Raw genomic sequence first — 18,253 nt, forward strand, 5'->3', positions numbered from 1 at the left:
TTTACAAACTTTTTTTATCCTTTGTGTGTCTCATATTTCTCACCAAAACAAAGCATTAATGGCCAGTAATAGTCCATACATAGTTGTACTTGTTTATCCCAATTGTCGTATGAGAAATGGCGACAACGGGGTGACATTTGAGAGTGAGGATCCGATATTGTTTCGCACTTAGCGTGTGAAGACGTTGTCGGATTTGAAGAGTTTGATATTGAGTAAGGTCGGTGGTACACAAGCGAGAAAAATCGGAAGGGTGGCGTATAGGTTGCTGGCACCCATGGGTAACGGAGTCTTCCGGTTTCGAGTATTCCGATTTCTAGGGGACGAGCATGTGCGACTGATGTTCAACATCCATGGGAGGATCATGGTGGAGCAGGTAATGGAGCTTTCCTCAGAGGTGGCACACAGTGGTGGTGGGAGTTCTGTACACTCGACGTATGTACAGGATGACCGACCCCTCGCACCACCGCCCATTCATGTCACTCTTCCAGTGGATGAGGAAGAGGACGAGGAGGAGGAGTCAGACGAGGATTACGTGGCGGACAGCGACTTGTCCGATAATGGAGATGAGGATGAGTCTGTTCCAGAGATACCTGTACAAACTGTGGCGCGCCATGTCCTGCCTCCACCTCACCCAATTCTGGCACTATCGGCAATGCCATCTCACTATCACAGTCTGGATCTAGACGCCATGCATGAGAGGACTCCGTTTTCTGACACGGGTGAAGAGGATTACAACCTAGAAGACGGTGTAGGGTTTCGGGTCGGCCACGAGTTTAGAAGCCGAGAGGCCACTACAAGAAAAATACCCATTCAGCTACACTTTTTTTAAGCTACATTTGAAAAGCGTAGCCTATTCTATGAATAGGCTACGCTTTTCTCCGTGTTGCCTTTTTATGAGGAAAAAAGGATACACAATTGTGGCATCATTTAAAAAGTGTAGCCTTAGGTATTATAGAAATCACTTATAAAGCGTAGCCTTAGATTAATATTTATGGGTTCACTTTTTGTATCAAAGGAAACGTTTTTAGAGAGTAGCTTATTTGTTAAGTTTTAAGTACACTTAAAAAGTGATGCCTAATGTATCTAAAGCCAAAAACTTGACACTTGGTAACTTTTTTTTCCCTCTTTTTCTCGAAACACTTAGTGAAATTTGTGTAAATTCCTCTTTTTTCCCTCTTTTTCCTTCATCCCTGCACTGACCGTGAAACCACTCACCATCGCCACTGACCACTCACCATCGCACAGAAACCCTCTCACCATCGCGAAGAAACCCACTCATCACCACTCACCACTGACCGTCACTCCTGTTCGCTCTCATCTCTGCGCTTCTCACCTTCGCCAACCCTGTCGCACACAACCCTCACCTTCGCCATTCTCGTCGTCGCTGATGACCGTCGCTGTTGCTGCACTGACCATCGCTCTTCTTCTCCGTTCTACCCTAATCGTCTTCTCCGTGCCCTAATCGCTGATGACCGTCGCTGTTCTGACCATCGCTGTTGCTGCGCCATCGTCACCATCGTCATCTCCGTGCTTCTCATCATCATCTTATCTGTGCTCACATCGTTGAATATGTATGTATTGATTTCTATTTGGTTCTGAAATTTCAGAGGTTTAGGGTTCCGATTTTAGGGGTTTTAATTTGGGAGTTTTAATCTGTGAAATACATATATATAGCTTGTTTTGATTTGCTTAACTTTTAGGTAAAAATTATATTTCATATATGAAATCTGTTCAATTTGCTTTGATTAAGGGTAATCTTATTTTTGCAACTTCATCTGATTGTTGTGTTTAATCAAGCAGGTTATATATGTGAAGGCATTATCATTAATCTTGTTGTGGTGCAAACAAATAAGAAGTGATGCTCCACTAAACTCTGCTTTTATATTTATATGGCAATTCTTCTGGAGGAGTACCAGATCTCTCTGTTCCTGCTCAGAGGTGCTTGGCATTTACATGAATTCTGGTATTAAAGCATTGCTCCTTTTTCATGATTGAAGCGCGTGATGATGTCCTTTGGTTGCTATGCACTTGTCTCATAGTTATTCCCTAAGCTATAGATCTCGAATTTTGATTCGGAAATGGTGCCCAAATGAGTTATAGAAGTTAATTTCTAATTATTGAAGTGCCTGTCTTTTCCTTAGGGACATTGCCATCCTAAAATTTTGAAAGCCTTAACAAAGCAGGCAGAAAAGCTGACCCTGAGCTCTCGAGCCTTTTACAATGATCAGTTTCCACCATTTGCTGAGCATTTGACAAGTATGCTTGGTTATGATATGGTTCTTCCCATGAACACTGGTGCTGAAGGAGTGGAAATAGCTCTGAAATTAGCAAGAAAGTGGGGTTATGAAAAGAAAAGAATTCCCAAAGATGAGGTATAACAATGAGATCATCTTAACAGTAGTCATATCTTAATGTTTTACATTTTCCAAGGTTATGAGGTTGAAGTGAATGTTTGCTTAGTATGGGTCTGTGGCCTAGTACACAAGGAATATCTCATGACATGCTAAGTTGAAATCCACAATACTTTATGACTTTATTTTTCCTCCCCCAACCCCCTTTTCTTTGTGGATATTAATAGTATTTGCAAAACTAAAGGGAGAAATGCTTTAGCTATGGCCTGAAGAATCTGTTTTGACTTATGTTCTCAATAAATATTTTGGTAACTAAATGCTTGTAAGATGTATTGGTACTCCTCCTCTGCAAAGATAAAATGAAGGAAGTTTACTCTTCAAAATATAACATCTTCTTTTCTGTTTATGAGATGCAGATTTAAATTTTCCTGGTGTTTATCTATTTATGTTCACAGATACTTGTGGCAGGCTATTATTGTGTCATGTTGTGGCTGCTTCCATGGCTGTACACTAGCTGTTATATCTATGAGTTGTGACAATGAAGCTACCCGGGGTTTTGGTCCTTTATTGCCTGGCCATCTTAAAGTTGATTTTGGTGATGCAGAAGCCCTTGAAAGAATTTTTAAAGGTTCTTAGTGCTCCCATACTTTGCTTTACATTTTCATCACTATATTTTAGTTTAAATTGACTGATCTTTGATTTTTTTCTGTGAAAAAATTTTGAAAAAGGAGAACACATAGCTAGCTTTCTTTTGGAACCCATCCAGGGTGAAGCTGGGGTATGATCTTTTGAGAACACTTAATCTGCTTGGCAACACTCACCTTGTTGGTTGAATTGAAAATTGAGATGCTAAAGAAGTTGCTATATATATTATACCCTGATGTTATAGTTTGGTGTTATTTCCAGTCTCACCATTTGATTGTTTTATATTATGTTTACATACAGTGGGAAATCCTTGTTGCTTCTTCAAATTCTTTGGCTAAGAAAAAGATAAGTGTGCTTATAGATTTCATTTTGGTCAAGAGCCATGACATTTGGTTGAATATTCATATTTTTATTATGTTCTGATTTCTCAAAGTACATATCTCGGTTGCATCTTTTGATATGTTTTTATTATTTATTTGAAGGTAATCATTCCTCCGGATGGCTATTTGAAAGTTGTTAGAGATCTTTGCACCAGATATAATGTGCTGATGATTGCAGACGAAATACAAACTGGGTTAGCAAGAACAGGGAAGATGCTGGCTTGTGACTGGGAAGAAGTTCGCCCAGATGTTGTGGTTAGAAAATAGAAATCAGCTTAACCTTGTGAATTGTATATCTTTTTATTCTTTCCCAGCACTATGAGTTGAACCTTATTATGTCTTTTTACTCAGATACTAGGGAAAGCATTGGGTGGAGGAGTTTTTTCTGTGAGTGCAGTTCTTGCAGACAAGGATGTAATGCTTTGTATAAAACCAGGAGAGCATGGAAGGTTTGATTTTATCATACAAATGCTTTTTATAAATGGTCCTTATTATGATTCCTTTATTTACATTTTCTTGCCTATAGTTGTGACTGTTGTCTGAAGTTTTATACTTCTATTTACCACTTGGCAATATTTTTTAGTCTTCTGTATAGGTCGATTAATTTCATTTATTGAAATGAAAGCAAATTTGTTTATTAATTAAACAAAAGAAGAGTGCTGAACTTCTTTGTATATTATTGATTACAGTACCTTTGGCGGGAATCCATTGGCCAGTTCTGAACTTCTTAAATCCTATGATTATAAAGTTTTACCTAAAGGAGCTAAAGCTACTGTCTCTCTATGGTTCAGGTACAAAACTTAATTATTTTGCTGTATAATTAATTTACCTAGCTATCTATCTTTTGCTTAATAATATCAATTTCAATATATCATTCTGAATTTGAAATCACCACTGTCAGTTGCATTTGATGAAGATTTTGAAGCTCAACTTGCTGACAACAATGATGTAAGACTGGAAGTGTCTCTATTGGCGAGGAGCCCTGACCAAAAGCTTACTGAAGTTAGTAACTCAATAGTTGAACAAGTTGGCTTATAGTCCCCCCCAACAAAAATGTCCTTAACATGATGATATTTCTATGATAATAGAAGAACATACTGATTTGCAATTTATTATAAGTGTGTTATTTCTTTGAATTTCTTGAAGCTCGTAACTTTGTAGTAATTCGCCACTTCTCTTACCAGGCATTTATAAGTATAATTATTATAAGTGTATTATAAGTATAATTATGTATTTATTTTTATTTTATAATATTCAACTCATTTAAATAAAAATGCAGAATTATTATATATGTAATCATATTATTAACTATTATGTTGTATTAATAATTATTAGATATATATAGAAAAAAAATGAGACCTAAGGCTACACTTATATATAGTAGTTGTAGTATACAAAAAAAAAGAGGGACCTAAGGCTACGCTTATAAAAAGTAGCTACGGTATACAATGTGGCTACGCTTTACAAGTGATGCAGTAGCGTTGAAAAGCGTAGCCTATTCTGGAAAAATGAAAGCTGAAAAGTGTAGCCTTTGGTCCTAGACAGCATCACTTGAAAAGCGTAGCCTATTTCCAAACGTCAAAACCGTAGCCCTTGGTGCAGAAAAGCGTAGCCTTTGAGAATAGGCAACGGCTGAATAGGAATCACCCCAAAAAGCGTAGCCGTAGCCTAAGGCATCATTTTTTTTCACTTTTGGCTACACTTTTCAAATGTACCTGAATGGGTATTTTTCTTGTAGTGGGCAGTGCTTCAGGGTGTGAAGAACTACAGTATTCGGAGGAGTGCGAAGTACCGGGTGATCGAATCAGACCAATTAAAGTACCATGTGCAGTTCCGTCAAGCTGAGAATGGGGGTCAATGGAGCCTCCGTGTCAACGAAGTACCAGCCTGATGCTGATCCCTACTCTGCTACTGCAATCCAACCAACCTGACAGTAACAGAGATAAATACGATTCATTAAGAAATAAACCCTACGAATTAACAACAATATTTAATCCAAATACAAAAATAATATTTGGTTACCTCACAGCTAGTGGATACTGGTAGATTCCTCTATCTGGTGGACATCACTAAGGAAATCTCTGATAGATCCAGCTCATCAAAAGCGGAGTGTAACCGGTAATGTCCGCGACATCCCGCTGCGTCGCCAAACAAAGTGACTGGTATGTCTAGGCTAGCACAGCCGAGCCCCAAGATAACGCCCTACACTCCGCGAAGTCTCGGAGAAGCGATAGCCAACGTTTGTGCACCAGGTTGTTGGACTTGTCTGTCAACAGATACCCTCCAATAAATAACATAATATAGCACCTGACGTACTGTCGGAGGGTCTCCAGGTCGTCAGTCAGGGGCATCTGGCGGATACGATCATGCAACCACACCAACTTCAGCGTGAAGGGCTCCTTCCACTACACAGCCTATTGTGCGGCCACTGGAGGCCTGCACCATGCAGCTGCTCCACCATGGCCCACATCTCTATGCCGTACCACCTATCGAAGTCACGAAGGCAATCCCCAACCGGGTTCCCCGTGTGCCCGTAGGCCTAGGTGGTACGCCACGTCCTGCAGGGTGATAGTGACCTTACCCCATGGGAGATGAAACGTGTGCGTCTCTGGACGCCATCGCTCCACGAGTGCTGAAATCAGGTAATTATCAAAAGTAAAGTCCCTGAGGGGCACCGTGTCGCCGAATCCGGTCTCAGCCAGATACGGGACGATGGCGTCTGGTGGAGGAAGGGTATGACTGACTCGTCGGGACAGTAGAAGGTGAGACCTCTGTGGAATAAAAAAAGTATTTTTACTTATATAGAGATAATAAAAAATTTCTGTAGTATACTTAAGAACATAGGACTACTTCTACTTAAGAACATACTTCTATGTTTCTAGTCTACACATATCAAATCCTAATAAAGTCATAACAATGTTACACAAGTAAATACAGTTCTAAATTCATCCTACAGACCAATCCCTAAAGCATTTTACTCATTGCTTGTCACTATGAGACTACCCTAATAATGTCCACATACTTAGATTAACCAAACAGTATGCAACTAACCTCGAAGTCGGCCGCCCCGACGTAATGCGACGACTCGTTCAGTCTGTTGATGTCTTCGTCGTTCCCCCTATAGTGCCATCATCGTATCAGTCTCAAATATGGTAGGAAAGGATTGAAAGAGAGGAAAAAGAATTTGACTAAGTCAAATTGGGACCCAGACACACGCTATAAAAGAGTTATATTTATAGGCGCGGTACGGCCTTATCTCGTTTATAGTGTAAACGAGATAAGTGTCTATCTCGTTTACACTGTAAACGAGATAAGACTCATGTATTTGAATCGTAAATATTTTTAAAATTATTTATTTCAGCAATTATTAGATTTATTTTATTTATTTAAATAAAAAATCCATATCTGTAGAGCATATGTTAACTAAACTCGTATATATCATAGCGATTTAAATTTATGATCTCTAGTTTATTATTGACATTTATTGCTCCATCTTAATTAAATGAAAATATTTTATAACAAAAAAACATAATTATACTATACATCTAATTTTTTTTACAATAAAGTTAAACTAAATTAGTCTAAATCCAATAAAAATTAGTCTCACTAATAAGATAGTATTACAACGTGCCAACTCTCCACTAATGTTTTGCATGGTGCGCTCTCTTATATGAAAAATGGTTTTTAAACTCATTATAACTTCAACACAAAAACTTCAAACGACTCCTCTCTCAAAAATCTCTTAAAATTTTTGCGAAAACTCAAAGAAACTATTGGCTAGGTTCAAATCTTCAATAAAAAACATTGTGAAGCATTACTAAAGGTAATAAAAAAAGTAAGTCATCCATTTCTGTTATGTTTCTCCTTTCTCTCTCATATTCTCTGTCGTGAAACACTAGATAATCATATTTCTATATATTTAGTAGATTTAGTTTGCGATAAAGTAGAAATTACGAATGTGTTATATGTTTAAAAATGTTACATATAGGAGTTGAACCAAGAACCTTCAGCATGTGCAAAAAGATTTAGCCATTGAACCAAACTTATAAAGTTGTAATGTTAACATTTTTATTTTTATAAAACTCAATTCTCATTTAATGAGATATAAATACAAATTTAACAACTTACTTGTTCTCAATCCATTCAGATTATAAACCTTATTTCACAGTCCTCAGCGGCTTAACCCCTCATGAACCTTAATCCTCTTCTCTTAAATTCAAATCTCTCTGTACTCTAACTGCGTCGCCGGTGCTACACACGTTACCCGCGTCTGCCTCCACTCTCGTCGCCAGGGTGTTGCAGTCTCCCCTCACTCTCGTCGCCAGCTCTGCTGCACCGTACCCGTGTCGTGTAGCTGGCTCTACTGCACCCTACCTTGTGCTTCGTTCTTCTGTTCAACGCCTGCTCCTTATGATGAAATTCTAAAAGTATGTTTATCTGCCTTCAAAACTGAAACTCAGTTATTATTTAATTTGATTTTAATTAGATATGTATGTGTGTGCGCGCGGACACATTAAAATAGATTTAACAAATTAATAATTAGATTTAATTAAAATAGTTCTCTAAGAATATTAATTAAGACAATGAATAAGCCTTTATCATTGCTGTGGAGATGTATAACAGCAAAAGAGGGGAAGAAGCTAAAGTGATGAAAAAAAAAGAGTAAAAGAGGACAGCGCGCAAATAATTGTGGGAGATAAGTTAAAAAAGAGAAGTAATTTAAAAAATGGAAACATTGATAAAAAATTGACTTGCTAATACTTAGTTTTAGGGTAATACTTGGCATACACCTTGTTAAATTTTGTCTCTAACGAATACTTAAACGCTAATTATTTATCTGTTAATTATTTAATAATATTTATTTAATTAATTTTGACTCATTTCTACAACAATAATTCTTAATTTCTTATATCTTTTAAAAAGAGTGAAGTTAAAATCCTGTTACGAGAAAATAGAATTTTTGACAAGCTATAACAAGATGATTATTTTCTTTCTTTTTTCTTTATTTTATATATATGTGTGTGTAATTTTATTTTTATTTGTGTTCTTGTTTGTATGATTTTAAATGACCTTGTAACTGGAAATTTTATTTGGACTAGTTGAAAATTGAAATAGATGTTGAGTTCTTTTTAAGTTTATATGAAGATGTATGAAGTGAATGAATCAGGGATGGCGCATAGAAATGCTCAATAAACAGAAATAAATGAACAAATTAGTGTTAAATTCTGTTAACTTCATATGTAGATTTTAATTTGATTTTAATTTTAGTTTAAGTTCATGACTTTATGCTGTTTAAATACATATGTAGATTTTAATTTGATTTTAATTTGAGTTCATGACTTTATGCTATTTCTGTTATTTGAATATGTTACATTTGTATATATTTATAGGAAATTCACTTCGAAATGTCAAGTACCAATATTGATGTAGTGACACAAGATGTGGTTGCAGAAAAACAACAAGAACCCCCAGTGGAAGCAATTGCTAATTTTGTTCCAGATGAGTTCATTTCGATTGAAAATAGCAACAAATCGAGCTTGAAGAGTATTTATTGGCAATACTTTAGAAAATTTCAAGAGGAAAAAGTGTGAATGACAAAATGCAACTATTGCAAATCTGTTCTTGGAGCCAATCCAAGAAATGTGACTACGAATTTGAAGAATTATGTGCTCCACTATTGTAAAATGATCAAATTAGCGAACGCTAGGCAATCAACAATTGCTAAACATACAAGGAGTGGTGCGGATGCTTTTGTATTTGATCCATCTTATACAAGAAGGTGTATTGTCAAGGCCGTTTGTATGCATGAGTACCATTTATCTTTTGTGAAACATGTTGGAATAAAAGAAGTATATGCATCAATACAACCAATTTTTAAGGTGCCTAGCTGAAACACAATTAAGAAAGAAATTTTTGAAATATATGAGTTGGAGAAGCTTAACATGACTAAGCTAATGGATGAAAATGATAGTCGAGTAGCAGTTAAAACCGACATGTAGACTTTCAACCAAGAAAAAGGATACATAGTTATCAAGGCACACTACATTGATAGTTCATAGATTTTGCAAATGCGTGTATTAAGGTAATCTATTAAATTATACTTCTAGTAATTGATATGACTTTTCATATCTTTTTACTTGAAATTAATTTTTCTTTTAGATAATAATTGAAATTTTTTTGAACAATTTTTAGTTTTACTTATGTTCCTGCTCTTTATACAAGTGAAGTTCTCTCTAATGCATTAATGAAAATTTTGTTAGAGTGGAACATAGATAGAAATTTTTTAACTATTATATTAGATAATTGCTCTACTAATGATTCTATGGTTAATGAGTTATTGGAACGTTTAGATTCAAAATATTTGTTGTTGGGGTTCCATGTTGCATATGCGTTGTTGTGCTCATATCTTGAACCTAATTGTGAAAGATGGTTTAAATTTGGTTAAAAAAAGTGTGGAAAAAATTCATGGTAGTGTGGTGTATTGGACTTCAACCTCTAAAAGACATGAAACATTTGTGAGTTGGTGTAGTAAGTCAAATGTTCAATTTACAAAAAAATTAGCTCTTGATTATCCAACTAGGTAGAACTCCACTTATGTGATGTTAGAGACTGCATGGTTGTATGAAATGTGTTTCCTCAATTAAGACAAAAGGATCCTAATTACAAAAGTTTGCCAAGCAATGAGGAGTGAGACATTGCTAAAGAAATTTGTGGTAAATTAAAATTGTTTTATAATGTGATACAATTATTTTCGGGTAATCAAGTTCCAATAGCCAATATTTATTTTAACAAAATATCTGATATAAATGTTGCCTTGAAAAAATAATTTTGGAATTTGAAAATCGGGCACTAATCTTAAAGGTTTTAGTCCAAAGTGGGCCAAACGGACCAAGAACGCTAACGGGTTGGATTGGGCCCAAGCCAGACCCAAGACCCAACATATATAAGCTCATTTGATGAGCTTTGAGCTCATTTTGACCTAACTTGAGAAAGGGGGCCGCGGTTTTGAGATGAGAGGAGAAGAGGGGAGTTGTTACTTTTCACCTCCACCTTCCGGGAGCCATAACTTTTGATCCGGAGCTCCGATTGACGAGCCGTTTACGGCCACGCGAAACTCTCGACGAGCTCTTCCTTTCTATCTAAGTTTTTCTGGTAAGAAATTGCTGTTCACTCTCTAGTTTTGTGCCCTAGCAGTTCTGCATTTTTAAGTTTAGTTCTTGAGCAAGTTTTGTGGTTTTACTTGTTTAGGTGATCTCTAGTAGCAGGTAAATATTAGATTTTACCTTTAATCACGTTGGGTAAGGTAAGATTTCACTAAACCCTTGTGTTTAGTTGTTTTGTGTATCTTAGATTTTGATGTTGGTATGTATATGTGATATTAGATTGAGTTTTGGTATTTGTTAGAGTTGATTGAGGCTTTGGAGCAAGCTTGGTGGCTTCGTTTTGATGTTGAAAATGTTTTGGGAATTGGCCAAGGTATGATTTCGGTTTCCTATGTAATATGTAATATTTATGGACACTTAGGCAAGTGGCCCATAGGATAGAATTGGATTGGATGTATGGTTGTTTGAATTAATATGGTGGTGTATGCATGTTGATGGGGATTGAAGAAATTATATATGTTGAAGTGAGATTGATGTTAATTGATGATTGATAATGAATATTGTGGTTAATGAGGATTGTTGGGAATTATTGGTGTTAATGAAATATTATGATGTGAGTTGATGTTGATGAGAGTGTATGTTGATAATGAATACTAAAATTGACGTTATTTGATAATTATTGTTGAAGGATGGGAGTTTTATGAGGATTTGTAGTGATTGTTGATGTTGATGATGGTTGGTGATGATTATGAGTGTTTATGATGGTTTTGGACGTTGATGATTATTTTGATTATTGGTTATTATGGTTCATGTTGAAATTAAGTGAGTAAGGTAGTTTGATGATTTGAATGGATTGGATGATGATAATGGAATAAAAGAATTGGTACTTGTAGTATTGATTAATGTTGAGAATTTGGATGGTGGTATTAAGGGAATGGCATGAGATATAAGATTGGACTTTTGAATGGTTGAATAGTTTAGAAGGTTGTGTGATTGAGCAAATGATTGAGGTAGTGTTTGTATGAATTTGGGCTGTTTTGGGTATGGCTGAAATGTGATTAAATTGGTATTGGATTAAGTTTTGGTTAAAATTGAGGTTATGCGGTTTTTGGGTAAAAGTTGGTTTTTGGTGAACTTTGTCTGATCATAACTTTTGCCTCAATTTTCAAAATCTAATGAAACTTATCTAGAAATAAAGATCTTTGAAAACCCTTTAAATTGATATAAAGTTTGAGGAAAATGGATTTTTGTAGAGGGAGTTATAATCATTCAAAGTTGGTGTTAAAAATCTGAAATTCTGCAAAGTTGCAGAATTTTAGGATTTTCTGATATGTGCGCACGCACAGCCTTGTGCGCACGTACAACCCTGTGAAAATGTTTTCCTGTGTGGATGCACAGACCTGTGCGTATGCACAGGCAGGGGAAAAGGGCTCAGGTAGCAGCGCTAGCATAGGTTGTGCGCGCACACATCAATGAAGAATTGCGACCTGTACGGACACACAGCCCTGTGCGCACACACAAGTCGGGAAGGATCGTCTGTTGGGGGCACTCACACAGTTTGTACGAGTGAACAAACTTGTAAATTTTTAGTACCTGTGCATATGCACACCCCTATGCGTACTCACACTTTCAAAATCTTCCTGGGCGTGCGCATGCACACCCTGTGCGCACGCACACGCCCTGTTTCATAATTTTAAACTTTGTTTTCAACTATTTCACCTTCCCAACAAGGTTGTAAGCTCCTATAACACCATTTTAAGACTCTTGGGCTTATCTTTGAGCATTGAAACATGGGAGAAGATCTTAGGAGAGTTTAATTGGGTTTTTAATTGAAAGTTTAGCGAACAGAGACTTAGGTTTCTAGTGTATTGAGGAAGAGTTTGGTTGAGAGAGAAGGAAGAGTAGTGAACTTGATGATTACAGACGATGAATTGAGAAAGTGATGAATTGAGGGATTCAGAATGGAGAATCATAAATTGATGATGGTTGTGACGAGTCGAGGACTCGAAGAGAAATGATGATCTTGATGGATGTTGAGAGTGTATCAGGCACTATATCCTTGGGTTAAGTATGATTGTGTGCAGGGTATTATGTCCCTGGGATTGAATTATGATTGATAATCTTTTCTGCTGCAAGAGTATGCCAGACACTATATCCATGGGTGAATAGGGTGTGCCCGACACCATATCCGTGAGTCAGTAGAGTGTGCCCGGCACTATATCCGTGGGTGCGGCAGAAAAGCTACATCCGAAAGGATGTGTCGGGTTGGCATTTATAGACCGACAAGTGATATCACGAGCCAAATAGGATAGATATTCATCATACGCATATTTTATATGCTTGCTTGCTTTGCTTACTTGAGTTTGCCTAATTGTATAACATGCCTAATTGCTTCCTGAACTATTTGCTGTATATGAATATTATCTGTGTTTTATTTGCTTGCATTAATTGTGTTTGACTGGTGCTTAGGAGGTTAGGTAGGCGGTGGTGATGGGATTGCACGGAGGTTAGGTTGGCGAAGGCTGTGGGATACAGCGGTGTGATTAGTATTAGTTAGAACTCCCCTAAGTTAGATAACTCGGTTTAAGGTTTAAGTTCTTTATTTGTTTATATTATTAAGCTTGAATATCAGTATGTGATGTGAAGTTCTAGGATTGCCTTCGGCATCCCGGGGCCTTACATCTTACATCATTGGGCACTGTTACCATACTGAGAACCTCCGGTTCTCATTCCATACTTTGTTGTTATTTTTCAGATACAGGTCGTAATCTACTTCGGTGAGATTGCAGATATGGTGACAGAGCGGAGCATGGTTTGTTCCTTGTTTATTTCTGTTTTGCTTTTGTCATAGTATTCTCTCATCTTTTGTATATTTATCTTTATGGCCTTAGAGGCTTACTTGAGAGATAGGTGTATAAACTGTTTTGATTCTAAAACTCTGTATCTCTCTATTTGTAACTAGTCGGCTTAAACTTCGCAAGCTGCAGCTAGTTTCCTATGTTTATATTACTATATCTATACAATTGTTCTATTCTCTTGCACATATATCTTGTATCCTGTGCGTTAGTTTCGTGTGAACGTTTCGCGCTTTTGAAATTCTATTTTTGAGCTCACTCTTTCATCAGGCTTCTAGATTATATTATTTCTTTCCATATATAAATATGTATAAGCCTTAGAATTGTCGTAACCTCTGATTAACCTTTGCCTTACGGCTAGAGGTAAAGCTTAGGAAAATTGGGGTGTTACATGGGATAATTTGTGTCGCTTGAATGTTTGAATTAAATTTTTAATTTGTATGCTGTTTAGATTGCATAATAATGATGTTTCTTTTTGTCAACCTGTAGGTAGGGTCAGATACCCATGGGTTGAGTGCGAGTAGGGTTAGGATTGGGTATTTCTCAACCCGTGGGTAAGGTTAGGGTCACATTCAAACCCTATCCTATCCTACCTTACCCTATCTTACCCTACCTATTACTACCCATAGTTGATATTATTGACTTGTATTTGGTATAATTAATTCATGTAAGATAGTTGTATTCCTTCTGGTGTTATCTAACTCATATTGGTCATTTTTCTAGATTTAAAATTGATTAGAATGTGTTTTTTTTATGATTGAATCTTGTTTGTGTAATCGATTGTACCGAGCTTGTGTGTCATCATCATGAACTAATTTCGGGATATTTTGAGTTAGAATGAGGTGCATTTGATATCATTGACTTGTATTTGGTGTGTTAGTTCACGCAAGATAGTTATAGTCCTTTTGTTGTTATCTAACTCACATTGATTACTTTTTCTGAATTTAAAAAATGATTTGGATGTGTGTTTTTGGATAATTGAATCGTGTTTGTGTGGTTACTTTATACTGAGTTTGTGATGTGATAGGAAGATTGCACGCCCATTTAATATATCATTGATACACTCTACTAAGTTTGTGGTCATATGACTCCAGTGATATCTATTTTCAAACGCCAAAGCATATTGTTGTTGTGGGATTCGATTAAGCCATTGAATGTAAGCTTCACCATGATCATGTAATCTTGCATACTGCATATTAAATTCATGCACAATCTTAGAATAGCCTATGAAAAAACAAAAATAATATATATCACCACACAATGCTAATGTTGTTATTTCACTATAACTTACGTATCGATGTTGAGTAACAGCTTCTGCAAATACAATGCCTTGAACATTCTTCAGAAATCGGATGATATGTGCCTAACGCAAAACATGGATAGTTCTTGGAGGATCCCATGATCCATTGCTACATGCTATTGCTGAGTTAATAGATTCTTGCCGATCAGAGATAAGCTTAACACTATTCCGAGTCACCACATGTGTGCGCAAATGGATAAGAAAGAAGTGTCATATATTAGAAGTCTCACCGTCAACAATAGAAAATGCAAGAGGCACAATATTGCCATTGTCATCCTGAGAAACTGCAACTAATAGAGCTCATTTGTTATTTTCATACATATGTGTGCCATCTACTTGTACGATTGGTTTGTAGCTCCTAAATGCTCTAATGCAAGGGTAAAAATTTCAAAACACCTGTGTGAGTATCCTAATATATTGGATAACCTCATCCCCTTGGTATGCTGGTGCAGTTTCAATCTCGACTGCTGTCGATGGATCTTTTTGTACCATTGCTTCAAACCACGAGGGCAAAACTTCATAAGAAGCTTCGTAACCACAAAAAATTTTTGCAATTACCTTTTAGAGAAGGTTGTGCATACGCACACTTGACTGTGTGATTCTTGGTGCACGAAATTGTGATCTCAATGGCACCAACAACTTGGTACGCACAATTGTAATCTCAACTTTTTTTCACAACTTCGCACAACTAACCAGCAAGTGCACTAGGTCGTCCAAGTAATAAACCTTACGTGAGTAAGGGTCGATCCCACGGAGATTGTCGGCTTGAAGCAAGCTATGGTCATCTTGTAAATCTCAGTCAGGCGGATTCAAATGGTTATGGAGTTTTGATAATTAAAAGATAAATAAAACATAAAATAAAGAAAGAGATACTCATGTAATTCATTGGTGAGAATTTCAGATAAGTGTATGGAAATGCGCTGTTCCTTCTGAATCTCTGCTTTCCTACTGTCTTCATCCAATCCTTCATACTCCTTTCTTTGGCAAGCTGTATGTTGGGTGTCACCGTTGTCAATGGCTACCTCCCGTCCTCTCAGTGAAAATGGTCCAGCTACGGGTTACGTATGGCTAATCATCTATCAGTTCTCACTTGTGTTGGAATAGGATTCAGTGATCCTTTTGTGTCTGTCACTACACCCAACAGTCATGAGTTTGAAACTCGTCACAGTCATCCCATCCCAGATCCTACTCAGAATACCACAGACAAGGTTTAGACTTTCCAGATCTCAAGAATGCTGCCAATTGGTTTTAGCTTATACCATGAAGACTCTGATATCAAGGAATTGAAGGCTCTGTTGTCAGGAGAGGCAATCAAACGCATGGACCAGGAATCCAAGAGATATGCATTCAAGCTTATTTTCATGTAGAACGGAAGTGTTTGTCAGGCACGCGTTCATAAGTTGAGAATGGTGATGAGTGTCACATAATCATCACATTCATCATGTTCTTGTGTGCGAATGGATATCTTAGAACAAGAATAAGCATGAATTGAATAGAAAATAGTAGTAATTATATTAATACTCGAGGAACAGCAGAGCTCCACACCTTAATCTATGGTGTGTAGAAACTCCACCGTTGAAAATACATAAGTGATAATGGTGTTCATTGGCTTCGGCCCCAGAGAGGGAACCAGAATAACCAAGACCTAGGTCTAAGGACTAAACGTCCAAAGATGTGAGTACAATAGTAAAAAGTTCTATTTATACTAAACTAGTTACTAGGGTTACAGAAAAAAGTAAATGATGCAAAAATCCACTTCCGGGCCCACTTGGTGTGTGCTTGGGATGAGCTTTGAAGCTTTCATGTGTAAAGACTTTTCTTGGAGTTAAACACCAGTTTTTATGCCAGTTTGGGCGTTTAACTGCAGTTCTATCCTATTTCTGGCGTTTAACGCTAGAATAGGGCCGGAAGTTGGCGTTTGAACGCCCGTTTGCATCATCAAAACTCGAGAAAAGTATGAACTATTATATATTGCTGGAAAGCCCTGGATGTCTAATTTCCAATGCAATTAAGAGCACGCCATTTGGACTTTTGTCGCTCCAAAAAATCTATTTCGAGTGCAGGGAGGTCAAAATCCAACAGCATTAGCAGTCCTTTTTCAGCCTCTGAATCAGATTTTTGCTCAGGTCTCTCAATTTCAGCCAGAAAATATCTGAAATCACAGAAAAACACACAAAATCATAGTAAAGTCCAGAAATGTGAATTTTTCTTAAAAAATAATAAAAATATACTAAAAACTAACTAAATCATACTAAAAACTATGTAAAAATAATGCCAAAAAGCGTATAAATTATCCGCTCATCACAACACCAAACTTAAATTATTGCTTGTCCCCAAGCAACTAAAAACAAATTAGGATAAAAAAAGAGAATATACTATGAATCCCACAGTATCAATGAAACTTAGTCCCAATTAGATGAGCGGGACTAGTAGCTTTTTACTTCTGAAAAGTTTTGGCATCTCACTTTATCATTTGAAGTTTAGAATGATTGGCATCTATAGGAACTCAGAATTTTAGATAGTGTTATTGATTCTCCTAGTTTAGTATGTTGATTCTTGAACACAACTATTTTATGAGTCTTGGTCGTGGCCCTAAGAACTTTGTTTTGCAGTATTACCACCAGATACATAAATGCCACAAACACATAACTGGGTGAACCTTTTCAGATTGTGACTCAGCTTTGCTAAAGTCCCCAGTTAGAGGTGTCTAGAGTTCTTAAGCAAACTCTTTTTGCTTTGGATCACAACTTTAACCACTCAGTCTCAAGCTTTTCACTTAGACCTTCATGACACAAGCACATTGTTAGGGACAACTTGATTTAGCCACTTAGGCTTGGATTTTATTTCTTTGGGCCCTCCTATCCATTAATGCTCAAAGACTTGGATCCTTTTTACCCTTGCCTTTTGGTTTAAAGGGCTATTGGCTTTTTTTGCTTGCTTTTTCTTTTTCTTTCTTTTTTTTTTCGCCACTTTTTTTTGCTACTTTTTTTTTCACTGCTTTTTCTTGCTTCAAGAATCAATTTCATGATTTTTCAGATTATCAATAACATTTCTCTTTGTTCATCATTCTTTCAAGAGCCAACAATTTTAACGTTCATAAACTTCACTATAAAAAATATGCACTGTTCAAGCATTCATTCAGAAAATAAAAAGTATTGCCACCACATCAAAATAATTAAACTAATGTAGAACAGAGGTGGTTGTCAGGCACATGTTCATAGATTGAGGAAGGTGATGAGTGTCACGGATCATCACCTTCTTCATAGTGAAGCGCGAATGAACATCTTAGATAGGAACAAGCGTGTTTGAATGGAAAACAGAAATAATTGCATTAATTCATCGAGACGTTGCAGAGCTCCTCACCCCCAACAATGGAGTTTAGAGACTCATGCCATCAAAAGGTACAAAGTTCAGATCTAAAAATGTCATGAGATACAAAATAAGTCTCTAAAAGTTGTTTAAATACTAAAGTAGTAACCTAGGTTTACAGAAAATGAGTAAACTAAGATGGATAGTGCAGAAATCCACTTTTGGGGCCCACTTGGTGTGTGCTGGGGCAGAGACTTAAGCTTCTCATGTGCCTGGGCTGTTTTTGGAGTTGAATGCCAGGTTGTAACCT

At 36.8% G+C, this 18,253-nt stretch overlaps 1 protein-coding gene across 1 annotated transcript; it reads left to right on the forward strand.

The window, feature by feature from the left end:
- The first annotated feature begins 274 nt into the window (after positions 1–274).
- LOC110278693 (ornithine aminotransferase, mitochondrial-like) lies at positions 275–4,550 on the forward strand. Its single transcript, XM_052258399.1, has 9 exons — positions 275–760; positions 1,246–1,575; positions 2,142–2,372; positions 2,820–2,978; positions 3,073–3,129; positions 3,479–3,631; positions 3,728–3,825; positions 4,066–4,167; positions 4,278–4,550. Exons 1-9 carry the CDS (start codon positions 275–277, stop codon positions 4,285–4,287), a joined length of 1,626 nt encoding a protein of 541 aa, XP_052114359.1. The 3' UTR covers positions 4,288–4,550.
- The last annotated feature ends 13,703 nt before the right edge of the window (positions 4,551–18,253 follow it).

The sequence above is a fragment of the Arachis duranensis genome, chromosome 3 (genome assembly GCF_000817695.3).
Source record: "Arachis duranensis cultivar V14167 chromosome 3, aradu.V14167.gnm2.J7QH, whole genome shotgun sequence".
In the NCBI taxonomy this organism is placed as follows: domain Eukaryota; kingdom Viridiplantae; phylum Streptophyta; class Magnoliopsida; order Fabales; family Fabaceae; genus Arachis; species Arachis duranensis.

What these genes read in the sequence shown, in the direction of transcription:
- LOC110278693 (XM_052258399.1), top strand. Translation starts at nt 275, where the DNA reads ATGGGTAACGGAGTCTTCCGGTTTCGAGTATTCCGATTTCTAGGGGAC. An exon ending in CCCTTGAAAGAATTTTTAAA is followed by an intron (nt 2,979 to 3,072) that starts GGTTCTTAGTGC and finishes TGAAAAAATTTT; the next exon opens with GAAAAAGGAGAACACATAGC. An exon ending in CCATCCAGGGTGAAGCTGGG is followed by an intron (nt 3,130 to 3,478) that starts GTATGATCTTTT and finishes ATTTATTTGAAG; the next exon opens with GTAATCATTCCTCCGGATGG.